This window comes from Palaemon carinicauda, chromosome 8 (assembly GCF_036898095.1).
Source record: "Palaemon carinicauda isolate YSFRI2023 chromosome 8, ASM3689809v2, whole genome shotgun sequence".
Lineage (NCBI taxonomy): Eukaryota > Metazoa > Arthropoda > Malacostraca > Decapoda > Palaemonidae > Palaemon > Palaemon carinicauda.
Window position 1 is genome coordinate 143,117,500 of NC_090732.1, and position 16,455 is coordinate 143,133,954.

Consider the following 16,455-nt stretch of genomic DNA (forward strand, 5'->3'; position numbering starts at 1 on the left):
CTTTGGACTTGGAGGAAGGCTTCTTGGAAAGTCCACTAACATGTCCAACACCTCTGTGAACCATTCTCTTGCTGGCCAGAATGGAGCTACCGGGATCATTCTTCCTGATTCGAGGATAGCGAATTTCCTATCAGATTGATGATCTTGAAAGGGGGGAACGCATAGGTGTCCATCCCCGTCCAGTCCATCAAGAAGGCGTCTACTGCTATTGCCTCCTCGTCCGGGACTAGGGAGCAGTAGTTGGGGATCCTTTTGTTTTGGTTGGAGGCGAAGAGGTCTATTAAAGGCCTCCCCCATAACTTCCACAGACTCTGACAGACCTGATGATTGCGGGTCCACTCCGTGGGAAGAACTTGCCATTTCCTGCTGAGCATGTCTGCTTTTACATTCTTCTGTCCCTACCCGAATCTTGTTAGAAGTTCTACGTTGTTCTCCTTCAACCACAGGAGGAGTTCTTTTGCTGTTTCGAACAGACAGAGAGTGAGTTTCCCTTGCTTTCTGATGTAAGCCAAAGCCGTGGTGTTGTTTGAATTGACCTCCACTATCCTCTCCGACATGGAGTCTCTGAAGGCCTTCAGTCCTAACAGAATGGCCATCAACTCCTTCCTGTTGATGTGCCACCCGGCTTGCTCCTTTCCCCAAGAGCCTGAGACCTCCTTGCTTCCCAGTGTTGCTCCCCATCCTCACTCCGAAGTGTTTGAGAACAACATTAGGTCAGGGTTCTTCCTGAACAGGGAGATTCCTTCCCCTAAAACAGCTGGATCCAGCCACCAAATCAGATGACTCTTGATTTCTGCTGGAATGAGGAAGGAAAAGGAGTCCTCCTGAATCTTCCTGTCCCACACCCTTGATAGGAAGTATTGAAGAGGTCTGAGGTGCAGTCTTCCCAGAGAGACAAACTGTTCGAGCGAGGAGAGGGTTCCCAGCAAACTCATTCAATCCCTCGCTGAGCACTTCTGTCTTTCCAGGAATTCCTGAACCTTCCCAAGGCACCTGGTCTGCCTTTCTTGGGAGGGAGAAGCCTGAAAACAAACTGAGTCCAGAACTATCCCCAAATAAAGAATTGTCTGACTCGGTTCGGTCTGGGACTTCTCCTTGTTGATGACAAGACCCAGTTCCTGAGCCATCATAAAAGTCTTGCATAGGTCCTCCAGACATTTCTCCTTTGACCGGGATCTTATCAACCAGTCGTCCAGATATAGAGATACTCTTAGCCCCTCTTGGTGAAGCCATCCTGCCACATTCGCCATTACCCTGGTGAAGACTTGAGGAGCAGTGCTGAGGCCGAAGCAAAGAGCCTTGAACTGGAAATACTTGCCCTGGATCATAAATCTTAGGAACTTCCTCGAAGTCAGATGGATGGGGATGTGAAAGTAAGCGTCCTGTAAATCCAGAGACACCATCCAGTCCCCTGGACGTACCGCTGCCAGCACCGACTGAGTTTTCTCCATGGTAAATTTTGTCTTTTCCACAAAGACGTTTAGAGCGCTGATATCTAGCACTGGTCTCCATCCACCTGAGCTCTTGGGTACCAGAAACGGGCGATTGTAGAAGCCTGGGGAAGATAGTCTCAGAACTGGCTCTATTGCTCCCTTCCCCAGCATCTGGTTCACCAGATCCAGTAGAGCCTCTTGTTTCCCGACGTCCGAGTACTGCGCCACCAAGGATAGAGGCAAACTTGAAAGCAGAGGCTTCTTCAAGAGGGGGATCTCGTATCCCTCCTTGATGACCGAGAGGGACCAGACATCCGCCCCTCTTTTCTTCCAAGCCTGCCAAAAAAGTGACAGTCTTGCTCCTGCCGCTGTCTGGAGGACTTGAGCTTCATCTACTGGGATGGGATCTGAACGAACCCCTATTCGTTCTACCGCCTGTCTCCTGCCTTCTTCCCCTGAAGTCTGTTCTTGTCGAGCTCTACAGTACCTCGAAAGGGCTGCTGAAGCTTCCTCTCCTCTGTCTTCAATGACGAAGGAACCGCTTGTATAGGCTTCCTTGCAGAACGTGACAGGAGGTCGTGTATGGCCTGTTGCGCTAGAGAAAGGGTAATGTCCTTGACAAGGGACTCAGGAAAAAGGTGCTCCGATAGAAGGGCGTAAAGGAGCTCGGCCTTTTGCGCAACTGTAACTGCTCTAGAAGTGAAGGAACATAAAAGGGCCCTATTCTTTAAAACTCCTGCTGAAAATAGGGAAGCCAACTCATTTGACCCATCCCTAAGAGCCTTGCCCATGCAGGCCATAATACTAGTAACGTCTTCTGTATCTTCCAACCGCTCTGTTTTCCTGGCCAGCGTACCCAGAGACCAGTCCAAAAAACTGAAGACTTCGAAGGCTCGGAAAATTCCCTTGACGTCTAAGGCGGGCATGTGGTACGAGACTGGAGAAGGTCTAGGCCTGGGAGTGCCTGCCTCATCCCAGGGGGACTTCTCTGGCATTGTTGACTCTTCCAGAAGACATGCCCTTAACTCGGCGAAGGTAATGTGGTCTATGTCTGAGCTTGACCACCTCGTCAAGGGAATTTTGCCCTACTTCCAACTCAGTCTCTCTTTGGGCTGCAGGAACTAAGTCTGAGGTTGCTTTAACAAGCCGATCAGTTTCCAATTGCTCATCTGCGTCCGGGAAAAGCAAATCGTCGGATGCGTCCTGTTGGCTAGGGCTGAATGCGTCCTGACATCAAGGGGCGCGTGCGTCCTGGCGCCGCGCGCTGGAGTCGTCATTTCACCGCGCGATGGAGGCGTTCTGACGTCGCGCGCTAGAAGCGTTCTCGAGGCGGGAGGAGGATGCGTCCTGGCGCTGAGAGCTGGAAGCGTCCTTGCGACGAAAGCTGCATGCGTCCTGGAGAGGCAGGCTGGAAGCGTCCTGGCGTCGCGAGCGAGAGATGGAAGCGTCCTGGCGGTGTGTTGAGGAAGAAGAAGCACGGTACCGTGCGCTTGACAAATCGCGCCGCGGTTCCCTGGGAGAGACACTCCGTTCCCTCTTAATCGGTAAAGTGTCGTTCTTACGCCTGCCCAACTGGGAGGAAGGGCGGCTAAAAGCTTGTACCAGAGAAGACAGCTGCTTCTGCATAACTTCCATCAAAGATTTCGTGACTGCTGCTGGATCCTGCGTTTCCGAAGGAGATGGCTGCCGAGTAGCGCTGGTCATAGGAGAAGGTTCTCTCGATAGTCTCTCGTCACTTACAAGAAGAGGAGAATCTTCCTTCCCTCCATTTCTGGGCTTTGACCTCTTCGTTGGAACGGCGTCCCAGTCATCCTCTGAAGGAAAAGGTTCCGGGCTACTCGATAAGGGAGAGCGAGAACAAGTCTGGTCAGCTTGATTCTATCTCCTCTTGGTCGGTCTCGAAGCTTCATACTGCCATTTGCGTCTAGGCTCGGGGCTCGGGGAAGACACCATCACTTCCGACACGCCTTTTCCGTAGCGGTCATGAGCAGCCTGGGAAAACACAACAGGACTGCTTGAGGCGACGGCTGACTGAGGATACGTACCTCTCACTCCCTTACGGCCGTCGACGTACCTTCTCCCTTGGTCCTGGGAGCTTGGTAGAGGTCTAGACGTAGGGTAGTGACAGGTTCGATCAGTCGCCACCTCCACTGCACTATCACAAGCACTAATCACACTCTCACTCTTACCTTTAAAGGCTGAAAGCTGGTCTTTAGTAGCCTTCAACTTAGCCACCATCCTGGTGTACTGAGGGTCATCTGTAGATACCGTTCCTGTAGAGGGGGAAGGAGCTACTACCTCAGGAGAAGGTTCAACTTCTACAGAGGAATTAATTAAGGGATCAAAAGAAATATTTAAGCTAAGCTCACTAGCAGAATTAGATTTAGATCTTGAAGCCCTCCTGGCTTTATCTAACTCTAACTTACGCACATAGCGTTTCATACTTAACCATTCTTTCTCGCTCAAAACCTCACATTCCTTGCGCCTATTATCAAGCGCACATTCAAAACCCCTGCACTTTAAACAAACAGTGTGAGGATCCACCGAAACTTTCGGTAACCTCACCTTGCATACCTCATTTACACAAACACGAAAATGAAGTTTATCAGTCATCGTAAACAAACAAATAGTTAAAGAATAATAACAAAAGCAATTGCCAAAACCCTAGATCAGTGTACGTCACCAAAAAAGAAGTCCAGTACAGCGACACAGGGAAAGCGAACGAAAAACTCCAATGTCGGACCAACGATGTTATCAGTCCAACTGGCAGAGATGATCTGAGGAACAGAAAACGAGAATGATTCCACGTACCACCCTGTAAGGGGTGTTAACCACCTGACCGCACAACCACCACACGGCGGTTGCCGCGAATTTTGAAAAATTCTGCTGGACGTCAGAGACTATAGCTATATATATATAACTGCCAGGTAAGTTCTATTCATAAAAATTCTGTGACGCATTTATTGCAAGAGGGCATGTGAAAATGCCAAACTGCTTTCACCACCCACTACCTGCAAGACGTGACACACAGACCCCTCAATATGTTCTCTATCGGTCCTTTGGTGGCTGCACAACAGTTGGTTTAATATATCAAGCTCCTTATTGGACAATTAGCAGAAGGTTGAGGGCATTGGTTACCTGGGTTTTAGTCTGAGTGAATGAAAGGGAAAGTCTGGCTCTCTTCCTTTCTTCATCCTCCCCTCCTTTGGGGAAACCAGCATCCTGGTCCTCTGCACAAGCTGACCTGAAACCTCTGCAGGTAAACCATTGCTCCCTTGTGTAACCTAGTATTGTCCCAATAATGTTGCGTTCCCATATCCTGGTGAGATGGTATTGGGAATGATTTGGTCTCCTCAATTATTTCCTACCAGACTCGGAATAACTTTTCCCTTGACAGTCACATTGCTATTTTTTCATCACACACAGCTTGCGGAGGCCGCAGACCATGCTTAGCAGGTTTAGCGAGGCGTTAGGGTCTTATTTGCGCACTAACCTGCACAATAAGGAGTACCCCGCATAATGCCAAAACCCAGATTGACAGGGGCATCCACCAGCCTAATGGGTGAGTCACCCTTATAAATGCGTTTGTTTGTACAGTGGTACCTCTACATACGAATTTAATCCGTTCCACAACTGACTTCGGATGTAGAAAATGTTCGGATGTAGAAACGAATTTGCCGTTGTTGTTTGGCAGGGCGAGAGGGCACCTTTGGTTGTCTTCCTCTTAGGTTGGGGACCCTCATTAGCTGAGGCGCTTGCTGGGAAAGGATACGTCACAGCAAGACTGCTCCTACACTCACAGACGTTGGAGATAGACGGGGTCTGAGTAATGCGGGGCTGGACTCAGTGCCAGGCGCTCATTGGCAGAGACATCCCTTGAGTGGGGCTCAGGTTGGGCAAAAAGTTCTGCCACTCAACTCCAAGGTCCAGCGAGTGCCGAGCTACTTCCTGAATGGCTGAGGCGGCGCTTGCTGGGTAAGTCTCAGCCACAGGCACGCTGATCATCCTCATGCTCGTCAATGTTGGAAAGGGATTAGTTGGTGTTCATATGACAGGAGCGGGGGAAGAACATTTCGTGAAGTATTGAGGTTCTACTCTGCAATTCCAAAAAACAGTCTGTCTGGGGTGTTGCTGATAATCGTGGTACAGTATTGCCAATGATGTCTTCTCTTTTGATGTTTTTGTTGTGCACTAGAAGTTGGTGGATCTTAACATCCTGCTGAACATGGCAGGACAAACGTTTAGTAAGTTTTATCTCCATCATTTTAATATAACGGACTGAGCATTAGTAGGAATAGACAACATTCGACTTCTTCAGAATGCCCTGCATAAGAAGGGCAGGGTTATTCTTCATAACGAGGGATCTAGTCCTCATTGTTTGATACTAAATTATCAAGTAGATTTCGTTTTCTGCTTGTGTGGCCATGACACTGCTCCTTATAATCTCCATAGCCTTCTCGTCTTTCTGGGATTGCTTGTGCATAAAGCCCTTGTAGACAGATTGACTTTGGAAATACTGCTCTCGCTGTTGGGCTCAACGAATGTACTGTATGCTTAGTTGGTAGAGGTCTTGTACTTAATGGGACATTCACCTCCACCATCCAACCAGAGGTTTAAGTTCGGGGGTATCTTGCAGACGGTAGTGTTGAAACCATGCTCAGCAGTCGAGATCAGGATGTCCAAGAAGGGAAGGTGGCTGTTGTCATGATGCTCCAGCGTAAATCTAAGGGAGCTGCACTCCTCAAAGGTCCGACGGAGTTGATCTACGTGGTCAGAAGAGGGGGCTCTTACAAATGTATCGTCGATGTAGTGGATGTATATTTTTGGGGCAATCTACACGTGAAAAAATTCGCTCATCAACAACTCCCATGTAAAAGTTGGCAAAAAGGATGCTTAGAGAGCCCATCGCCACACCATCCTTTTGTATATACATGTGCTCATGATGGGTGGTGAAAGGGGCCTTCTTCATACATATTTCCAGGAGAGTATGAAGGGCACGTTCAGGAATGTTGAGTGAAGGGGTCGAAGCGTCCCTGTAGACCTGGTCCACCAGTGGATACTTTGTGGCAGTTGTCAGAACCTCAATAATTCTTCATTGCCGTTAACAGCTTTTGCCAGAATCTAACCTTACTAAAGAACTTAGATTTGTATAGCTAGGAAAAATACAAATTACTTTTAAACATTGTTTTCCTTCGTCAAAACTCCTATTTAGTGACATATTTGTTATCCTTTGGTTACTGTATGAGCTACATTAGAAAACCTCTTTATCTTACAATATGTACTGACTTTTCACCCTTACTGCTATGCCATCCTGTCATTTAGAGCTTTGGGGTCTCTCATAGTCTCAAGCCCATGGGCACTCAATCAGGCCCTTCATTCTAGTCCCCCATTTGAGGTCTTCAGAAGTTTGTCTTCTCATATATTTTAATTTTGACAAATACATATGTGATGGGTTTGTGATGAAACAAACCAGTTTTTATAACAAAACTACCACAGTTTTTACATACATATCTGGTATTTACTTCATGAATTTCCTCCTACCAGCCCCTCTTAGTTACATGGGCTGCGCAAGGGTGTTCTCTGAATGGTGTCAAGGATGAAGCTATACTTAAGTTAGTCAAATATGTGAAAAAACATTTATGTTATTAACAGTTTTCTTAATACCATAAGAACACATTTCTTAGAGTATTCTTAATATCCAGATTGACAGTTCTGGGGGAGGTTCTCGTTACGAACTGTTGGTGGAAGGAGATAACCTTCAGGAAGTCATAGCAACGTATGGAGTTGAAGGTACACGGTGCACATCTAACAACACATATGAGGTATTCTCATGTCTTGGAATTGAAGCAGCCAGGTAAGAATATATTCTTGAATATAATTAGAATATGTGATTACACTGAAGAAGTTTAAGATCACAAAGTCATATTTTTATATTTTTATAGGGCTCATCAGTCAAGTTATATGGGTATATTCAAAAGTGAGCATTTGTAAAGTGCAAAAATGGAATGATGGGAGGATTAAAATAGATACTACTATGCCTACCTTATACACTGCAGTATTACACAAGGCACATGACTGTTTTTATAGGGGGTACATAAAAACCCCTAAGGAAGTCAAGCTTCCTAGTCAAGAACCACCAAACCAAGACTTACTGTTTTCTGTACCTTTTAAAATACATTATATATTTAGTTTAAATAACACTAATATATATTTGGAAGGGAAAATTATCAGTTTGATATGGTGCAAGAACTTTACACATACAGGGCGAGGGACTCAATGGAGATTAATTTCACATAGATTTTTTTCTTTCACTGCTTATGATCTCTTGATTTTCCATATCTTTTAAAGTTGTGTCTTTATTTATTAACAAATTACTGGTATTTTATTTTCATATGTTTCAATTGGAATGGGATTATCATTAATATTCTCTGAGTTATTAAGAGATAAATTCAGTGCATCTGTATTATGAACATGGCCTCACAGATGCAAATTTTCAACTAACATAGATTGCCCCTATATAAAAGAAGGAAGAAATTTGGGAAATATTACTGGAATTTTACTTCTTTACCAAAAGCTCATCAAGAACATTTGGCGACACCGCGTTCATGTAAACAACAACACTTGAAACACCAAACACTAAACGTGACGTTAGTTTTGGAGGTTTCTATAATGAAAGTGTAATAAAATTAGGATAACCAGCATACAATCAATTAATATTATCTTAAATATTTCATAATACAACTAAAATATGAATATTTACTGTGCCAAACAAAAATCACACTGACTAGGGACTGCTTTGCTGCTAGGATAGCTTGTAAAATCCTCAATTTCTTTTTTTCCAAAAACTGCTTTGCTAATTTAAGGGAGTCTTTTACCACTTGTAGCATCTTATGGCACGGGAAATACGGTAAATTTGATATGAATAATTCATTTCTATAGAGGGCCCTATGGAGACAGAGCACATGGCCCAGTGGATATGTGCATCTCTACTCAGCTTGTGCACTGCATCTACATTGGGCTCTTGGTATACTGTGCTTAAGACTATTTTTCTTCTAGGTAAACCAGTTCTGAGCTCTAGCTCGTAGGGATAAAAGGCTTAGTTTTATTATTTATTTTGATTTTACAACCCCTTTCTACTGCATCTTTGAAAACTAACATCTCCACTAGACCATCCCAATTTTGTTGGTCCCAGGGAGACTTCATTTTTCCCTCAACTACTGCCAGCCTAATCACCCTTTTTACTCAATACTCTCTGGACATAATTTTTAACTACCTATAATTACCCTGAAATCAAAGTAATATGCAGAAATTACCACGCATGGTGTCAGCTGAAAGAGTTTTTATATATTCAGTGTAATACAACATGCTCTGGTCTTTATTTTATGACAGTAAATATTCATTTGCTACTTAGTTTCAAAGTTCTCATTTAAAACTAAACATGCATCTCCACTTGACAGGACATCTGCATTGAGTGCCGTACCCTATGCTGTATCTATTGTTGGGAGTATTCTTATACAACAAATAATATATATATATATATTTTTTTTGGGGGGGGGCCTAACTTAAGCTATTAATTTTTACCTTTTTTCTCCTTTGAGGATAAAAAAAATATTTTAAAGACTTCATAAAGAAGTAATGTACTGTATTACAGGCCCATTGCATGTCACAATTATAGTATTTTTTCTAGTAATTTATCTTTTGTCTTAATATGAAGTAATTGGCATAAATAATCATAAACAATATACTGTATTATTGGAAAGAATTTTTCCTAATTTTGAATATTAAAAATTATCTTGTCTGCTTTACTTTATGAAAATATTTTTTTTTACAGCAAATAGAAATATTTGTCATTTGAGGTAATCATTTAAACCTATATTATTTTGCATTTTTAAATATACCAAGATCAAGAATATAATGTTTAATTTTTTCTCCTTTTAGCTATTTTTCAAAATTAAAAGTAAGAGACTTTATAACTCATACCTTATATATACAGTATTGGGAATGTTTTCCTTTCATCTTCTCCGAATCGTACAAATATCTGTTAATAAGAATCAAGACTATCGGTATGACTTGACAATGCAGATTCTTGCTTAAGTACGTAATTTCTCCTCATTATCTAAGTTCTTCACAGTGTACCTAATAACTTCTCAATAATGTAACCAGTTTATTTGCCATAACTGAGCAATACAGGAAAAGAAACAATTAGGTTTTATTTATAAAAAAAAAGAAACTAATGCATTTTAGATATTCTAATTACTGTATTCACTTATCATGTACACTTAGTTTGCTTACTGAATACATTTTCATAAAAGTAATTTTCTTTATAGGGCCACAGTTATCAAGGAGATAACAGCAACGATGGAGAACCATGGACTGAGCGTTGATCATCGTCATGTAATGTTATTAGCAGATTTGATGACTTGCAGAGGTCAGGTTTTAGGCATCACACGACATGGACTTTCTAAGATGAAGGAGTCAGTTCTTATGCTGGCATCGGTAAGTTTAAATTCTGCTGTGTAAACTAAGTTTGTTCCAACACGAATACTTACCTCGAACTACTTTCTTTAGGAGATCACTAGTTATCTCTCTCTGCCGACCAGAGTTTTGAGTAGTTACACCCCCGCTCCGCGCCCTAAGTAGCTTTACCCCCGGCATCCAGGAATGTGCCCCGAGGGTAGGATTAAGGTAGGTCGCTTGCTAGCTGGGTCACCCTCCTCATTAAGTTCTCTGGTCGTGAGAGGTTAACATCTCTCGCTCTCGTATCTCTGTCGATCCTTTGTGTGCGTCCTGTGCCCCACGTGTTACCAGCGTGGCAACTTGCGTTTTTTCCAGTGTACTTTCCCAAGTGTTCCTGTGCGTTCACTTTTCAACCGTGTGCTTACCCAGTGTTTAATTCATTTCCTTAAGTGCTTGTGTCGTGCGTTGTATGCGTTATGGAGCAGGTTCGCCGTTGCCCTGGGCCTAGAGCCGGGAAATCGTGTGGAGCGTTCGTCTCCAAGCCCGAAGTGGATCCTCACTCCCTTTGTTCCTCCTGTAGGGGTAAAGCTTGCTCGTCAGCAGACACGTGCCCCGAGTGCGTGGACTGGAGCGATATACAGTGGGTACGTTATGTTACTAAGAAGAGAAAATCAGCAAAACGTTCCCCCAGGAAAGTTAGTGTTTCCTCGCCGATACCGTCACCCAGTGAGCGTTCCGACGGGGTCTCGGTTTCGCCGTCCCCTACACAAAGTAGGGGACGAGGTAAGTCTAGTGTATTGGATGAGCAAGGCGTCCTATCCCAGGAGCCCAGTGTTAGTGTAGGGCCAGTAGCAGGCCCCTCTAGGGCTAGTGAAGGACCCAGTAGTGCTTCCGGAGAGTCGGCCCTTGTGCTCGGGGGGCACGCTTCCTCCAATGATCCCGTGTGGGGTAGTAACGCAGTCTCAGTGTCGCCGCCGCCCTCGTGGGCTTGTGCTTCTGGCTCCTCTTTAGGGGGAGATAACCAGAGTAAAGTCCAACCTGCAGGTCACGATGCCTACGGTTGGAGGCTCCCGAAGACGCCGGGTAGGTCTCCCCTGAGGATGGATGTAGCCCTGGATCCCTGGCTCACGGACATGGAACGGTTTGAGTCGTTCCCAACCCTTCCCACGGAAGTTCCCGATGACTTCCTCCAGCCCTCGACCTCTGGCATTCAACGACCGAAGAAGTCCCCCGCAGTCCCCGCTTCCAGCCGACACGTGGTGAACGCAGTGTCGTCTGGCTCGTTGGACATCTATTCCTCATCAGAGGAAGAGGTCAAGGTGAAACACCGCCGTCGAAGGGAGCGGTCCAGGACCGAGCGTTCCAGGTCAAGGTCGCGCTCTCGTTACAGCAGGAAACAATCCCGCTCCCCGAGCCGTAAGTATAGGAGAAGTGTATCTCCTGGGGGCGCCTGGATCTACGTTTCGTCGCGGGAATCGAAGGTGCTTCGTTCCCCGGACCACCAGTCCAGCAAGCGGTCCCCAAGGCGGCCGCCCTCTAAGCACTGCCTTGACCCTCGCGACCTGGCTCGCAGGAAAGACCTCTCTATTAAGCATAAGTCCTCGAGGCCTCCGGTTCACCCCGCCCAGCGGGGGGAAACACGCTTCTTACCAGGCAGCCAGGCCGAACCAGCCCAGCTGGTGCGGCCTTCAGGTCGGAAGGAACGGTTCCCGCTGTCGGGTCAGCCCCCGGGAACCGCGCCCTCAGCACCCAGAGCCTTCGGGCGTACGAGAGTCCCCGCTGATCCAGCAGTGCCTACACTATCCCGAGCCCCTGGTGCGGTCTTACCTGCAGATGAGGTCCAGTACCTCGGCAGGACGGCGCCCCTGGCCACGAGGGCCAGGCGTCCGGTCGGCGTGCCCGGTAAACCGACTCCCCCGCCCCAGGCCGAGGCCTCGGCTGATGGAGGAGAGGGCTCCCCGACGGAAGACTCCACCTATAGGAGAGTGGTTAGCCTGATCAGAAGGCACCACGGAATAGCGGAACTTGCAGCGACAGATGGAGATTCCTGGAGGTCGAGTCTCCTGAGAATTATGCAGACTCCCTCCCAGCCTAAGTCGTCCCTGGCACTCCCTCTGGCCCGAGACCTAGTTCTAGGGCAAGAGTTTATAGACAAAGTGGTGGCCGGCAATGCCGAGGCTCCCAAGACCCAGAGTGCCTCTAAATTACTCCAGGGCCTCAAGAACTAAGGGAAGGTCTATGTGCCCGAAGGTCGTCGCCCAGGCCCTTGTAAAGTGGAGACGGCCATGGACATTCTGAGCCAAGGCGTTTCTGACGACAGAGCCTCTTCGGCCCCAGTCTGTTTCTCACCTGCAGAGGCCTCCATGATGGAGGAGACGTCGCGAGACTTGATTAACGTCTCCTCTTGGCTAGACTGGTGGGCGTCTACGTTGGTGGGTGTGCAAGCCTCCTACGACCCTGAAGACCCTGACCAGCAAAGCCTGATGAGGGACCTCATTACCTCCGGGGGTACAGTAAAACCCTCAAATTCCTGACGTATCAGTCTCTCGCCCTTACAGCCAACTGGGTTCTCCGTAAGAGAGACACTGTTCTCACCAAAGTGTCTCGAAAAGTACCGGACAGGGAGGCGCGAGCAATTCGCAGCCTCCCCCTGTGGGGAGAGTCTCTTTTTCCTATGAAAAAGTTAGAGCCCTTGATGGAAAAGGTCTCGAAGAAGAAGGAGGCCAACGTTACCAGACCGGCAGCTTCAAGGAGACCTCCATACAAGAGGTCCGTCTCGGACAGCGCCGCGACGCCCCAAGCCTCTTCTAGCACTACGAGGAGAGAGGCCCCCTCTTCCTCCTGGTCCTCAACTCCGCAACCCTCCCGCAGAGGAGCTACAGCGCCCTCAAGCTCCTTCAGGTCGGGTTACTCTGCTTCTAGGAGAGGCAGATCAGGCCGCTACTCTAGAAGAAGGTAGAGTGGGAGGCCCCCTATCCCCGCCCAAACCTCTGGTTGGGGGATGCCTCAGACTACATTGGCAAGCATGAAAGGCGCAAGGAGCAGAGCCTTGGACAGTGTTCGTCCTAAAGGAGGGCTACAGACTCCCGGTCCTGGCGAATCCACCCCCTCTTATTCCGGCCAACCGGACGGAATGGCTAGCGCCCAAAGATCCGGTAAAGAGGACCGCCCTTCAAGAGGAGGTGTCCTCCATGTTAGAGAAGGGCGCCATGGAAGAAGTTCCTCTCCCAGGACCTGGTTTCTACAGTCGCCTGTTCCTGGTAGAGAAAGCGACGGGGGGGTGGAGACCGGTTATAGATCTGTCGGCTCTCAACAAGTTCGTCAAGAAAACGGACTTCAAGATGCACACTCCAAAGTCAGTCCTGCTGTCCTTGAGGGAGAAGGATTTTATGATGACCGTCGACCTCAAGGACGCATACTTCCAAATTCCGATCCACCCATCGAGTCGGAAGTTCCTCCGGGTGAAATGGGGTTCCCAGATCCTGCAATTCAGGACTCTTTGCTTCGGTCTGTCAACAGCGCCCCAGGTGTTCACGAGAGTCTTCACGACTGTATCAGTGTGGGCTCACTAACGTGGCATCCGCCTTATCAGATACCTGGACGACTGGTTGCTCCTTTCCGCCTCAAAGGTCCTCTTGGAAGAACAAGGGAGAAGTCTCCTTCAGTTTTGCAGAGATCTGGGTATTGTCATCAACCCAAAGAAGTCAAATCTATCCCCATCCAACAGAATGAACTACTTGGGGATGACATTGGACACCATGCAAGGGAAAGTTTTCCCTTTGAAGGACAGGATCAAGAACCTCAGGCACATCATCAAGCCCTTCCTATCGCAACAACCAAGGAGAGCGAAAGACTGGCAGAGGCTGATAGGCCACCTGGTCTCGTTGGAGAAACTAGTTCCACAAGGGAGGATGAAGCTCGGATCCATTCAATGGAATCTCAAGAGCCTCTGGTGCCAGACACACTCACAACAAGTGCTAATTCGAGTCCTTCCAGACACAAGACCCTCCCTGGAATGGTGGTACTGCCAGTCGAACTCCCTCAAGGGGATGCCTTTCGGGACCAGCCCTCCAGAATTACTCCTGTTCACAGACGCCTCCAACCAAGGCTGGGGAGCCCACCTCCTCGACGGGACGGCACGAGGTACCTGGTTGGAAGGGGAAAAGCAACTCCACATCAATGTTCTGGAGTTGAAAGCAGTCCAGAAGGCATGCTTACACTTCGCAAGTCTGCTAAAAGGAAACACCGTGGTGTTGATGTGCGACAACGCCACGGTAGTAGCATACATAAAGAAGCAGGGGGGCTTGAAATCGAGGGAGTTGTGCGATCTCACCATAGAGATTCTGAATTGGGCAGAGAAAAATCATGTGGTGTTATTAGCAAGGTTCATTCCCGGGAAGAAAAACGTTCTGGCCGACGGCCTCAGCAGAATGGGCCAGATAGTAGGGACAGAGTGGTCCCTCCTCCCGGAAGTAGCCAGGCTCATCATTCAGCGTTGGGGTTCCCCGGTGATGGACCTCTTTGCAACGAAACTCAACGCCCAACTCCCAGTCTATTGCTCCCCTGTGCCAGACCCGAAAGCAGCCCTGGAAAACGCTTTTCAGCACAAGTGGGACAATCTGGATGTTTACGCTTTTTCCCCCTTCACGTTGATAAGGCAGGTGCTCAACAGAGTAAGGGCCGCCCAAAACCTAAAGATGACTTTGGTAGCGCCCTGGTGGCAGGAGAGGGAGTGGTTCGCAGACCTAAAAGACCTAACGAGTCACCCGCCGTGGCCTCTACCCGCCAGGTCAGACCTTCTGCACCAGCCTCACTTTCTCAAGCTCCACGACAACCCACTCTCCCTTCGTCTTCACGCCTGGAGACTATCCAGCGGCTCCTGAAGAAGGAAGGTTATTCTCCCTCCACGGCTAAGAGAATGTCGCTATACCTGAGAAAGTCGTCAGTCGCGATATACCAGGCAAAATGGGCCTCCTTCACAAAGTGGTGCACTGAGAGGCACATTAGACCTCTTAAGGCCTCTGTCCCAGACATAGCAGAGTTTCTGGTGTTTCTCAGGGACAAAGTAGGGATGTCAATCCCAGCCATAAAAGGAGTTCGGGCTGCCTTAGGCCAAGTCTTCCTCCTGAAGGGCATCGACCTGGGGGCCTCGAGACACATAGCGATGCTTGTCAAAAGCTTCGAGCAGTCTTGCCCCCCTCAGGCGAGGAGGGTGCCCCAATGGGACTTAGCCTTGGTCCTGAAGATGCTGTGTCGTCCTCCCTTTGAGCCCTTGAAAGATATCATGGACAAAGATCTTTCCCTCAAGGCCGTCTTCTTGCTGGCCTTGGCACCCGCTAAGAGAGTGGGAGAGATCCATGGTTTGTCATACGACGTCTCTCACTCAAAGGGGTGGAAAGAAGTATCCTTCAAATTCGTACCTTCTTTTGTGGCCAAGAACCCAGCAGTCTGGGACCCGAGGTTTGAAGGTTTCTCAATTCCTGCCATCCCTAAGACAGGTAATGCAGAAGACTTAAAATTGTGCCCAGTGCGAACAATTAGAAAATACCTGGAAAGGACAGCGCATCTCCGACCGGATATCAAGAGCCTCTTCATTTCCACAGGTATTAATAAGAAACAAGTTTCCAAAAACACCATCTCCTTCTGGTTGAGACAGGTTATCGCCAGATCCTACAAGGAAGCTGGCATAACAGTGCCAGGCACTCCCAGACCCAAGGGCATCACTGGCTTCTAAAATGTGGGGGGGACATTGACAGGCGAGGCTGGCGAGCAACATATTTCAGCAAAATACAAGACCTGTATACTGCCTGAAATCTTGTTATAAGACCTGTATCCTGCCTGAAATCTTGTTATAAGCCTTTTAATTTTGTATCTGTCTGTCAAGTTATACAAAATAATTTTAATATTTCTTAAATTCATTGGCCAAACATGATGACATTAAAGCTTTGAGCATGAAGTATTACCTTAGACCCTTTGTAATGATTAAGATATAAACACTATTATATTACTTGAAAATTTTAATAAAGTCTGATTAAATCAACATGCATGGTTTATTAAATGATTAATTCACATTATATGAAAGCAAGACTCATGTTGTTTCATTCAAATAAGATTATCATATCATTTAAAGTATTAAGACGAAAAATAGCCTGTGTCAATCCTAGCAATTCTGTTAGTCAGAATCTACCAAAAATGGTCCTTCGTTTGTCTTCTGCTCGGATGAACTCCTCAGCAATCGCCTGTGGACTTAAGGTAGCTAGACGGTCACGATGTACATGGCAAATCATGAGGTGGTTAAGGCGTTGCTGACTCATACTGCTACGTAACCATGTCTTCAATCATCTGAGAGCACTGAATGACCTCTCAGCTGTTCAGGAACTTGCTGGGGAGACAATTAAAAGGCGTAACAATGCTTCTACCTGAGGAAACATTCGGCGAACTTCTGGTACCATATCTGCGAAGATCTTTCTATAATCTTCAACTGTTGACCCCTTAAACTGGTTGTGGAAGAAATCAAGTTGCTGATTCAGAGATTCATTGAGTTCTGGATACTTAGTGATAATTT

The 16,455-nt window shown here is 47.2% G+C and overlaps 1 protein-coding gene across 4 annotated transcripts in view; it reads left to right on the forward strand.

Annotated features, from left to right (window-relative positions):
• The window catches only part of Polr3A (RNA polymerase III subunit A), a 342,849-nt gene that overhangs the window by 305,258 nt on the left and 21,136 nt on the right, over positions 1-16,455 (forward strand). For all 4 annotated transcript variants that reach the window (XM_068379133.1, XM_068379131.1, XM_068379132.1 and 1 more), the window contains exons 19-20: positions 7,136-7,287; positions 9,761-9,929. In XM_068379133.1, the coding sequence (XP_068235234.1) occupies positions 7,136-7,287; positions 9,761-9,929 (321 nt within the window). The remainder of the gene's footprint in view (positions 1-7,135; positions 7,288-9,760; positions 9,930-16,455) is intronic.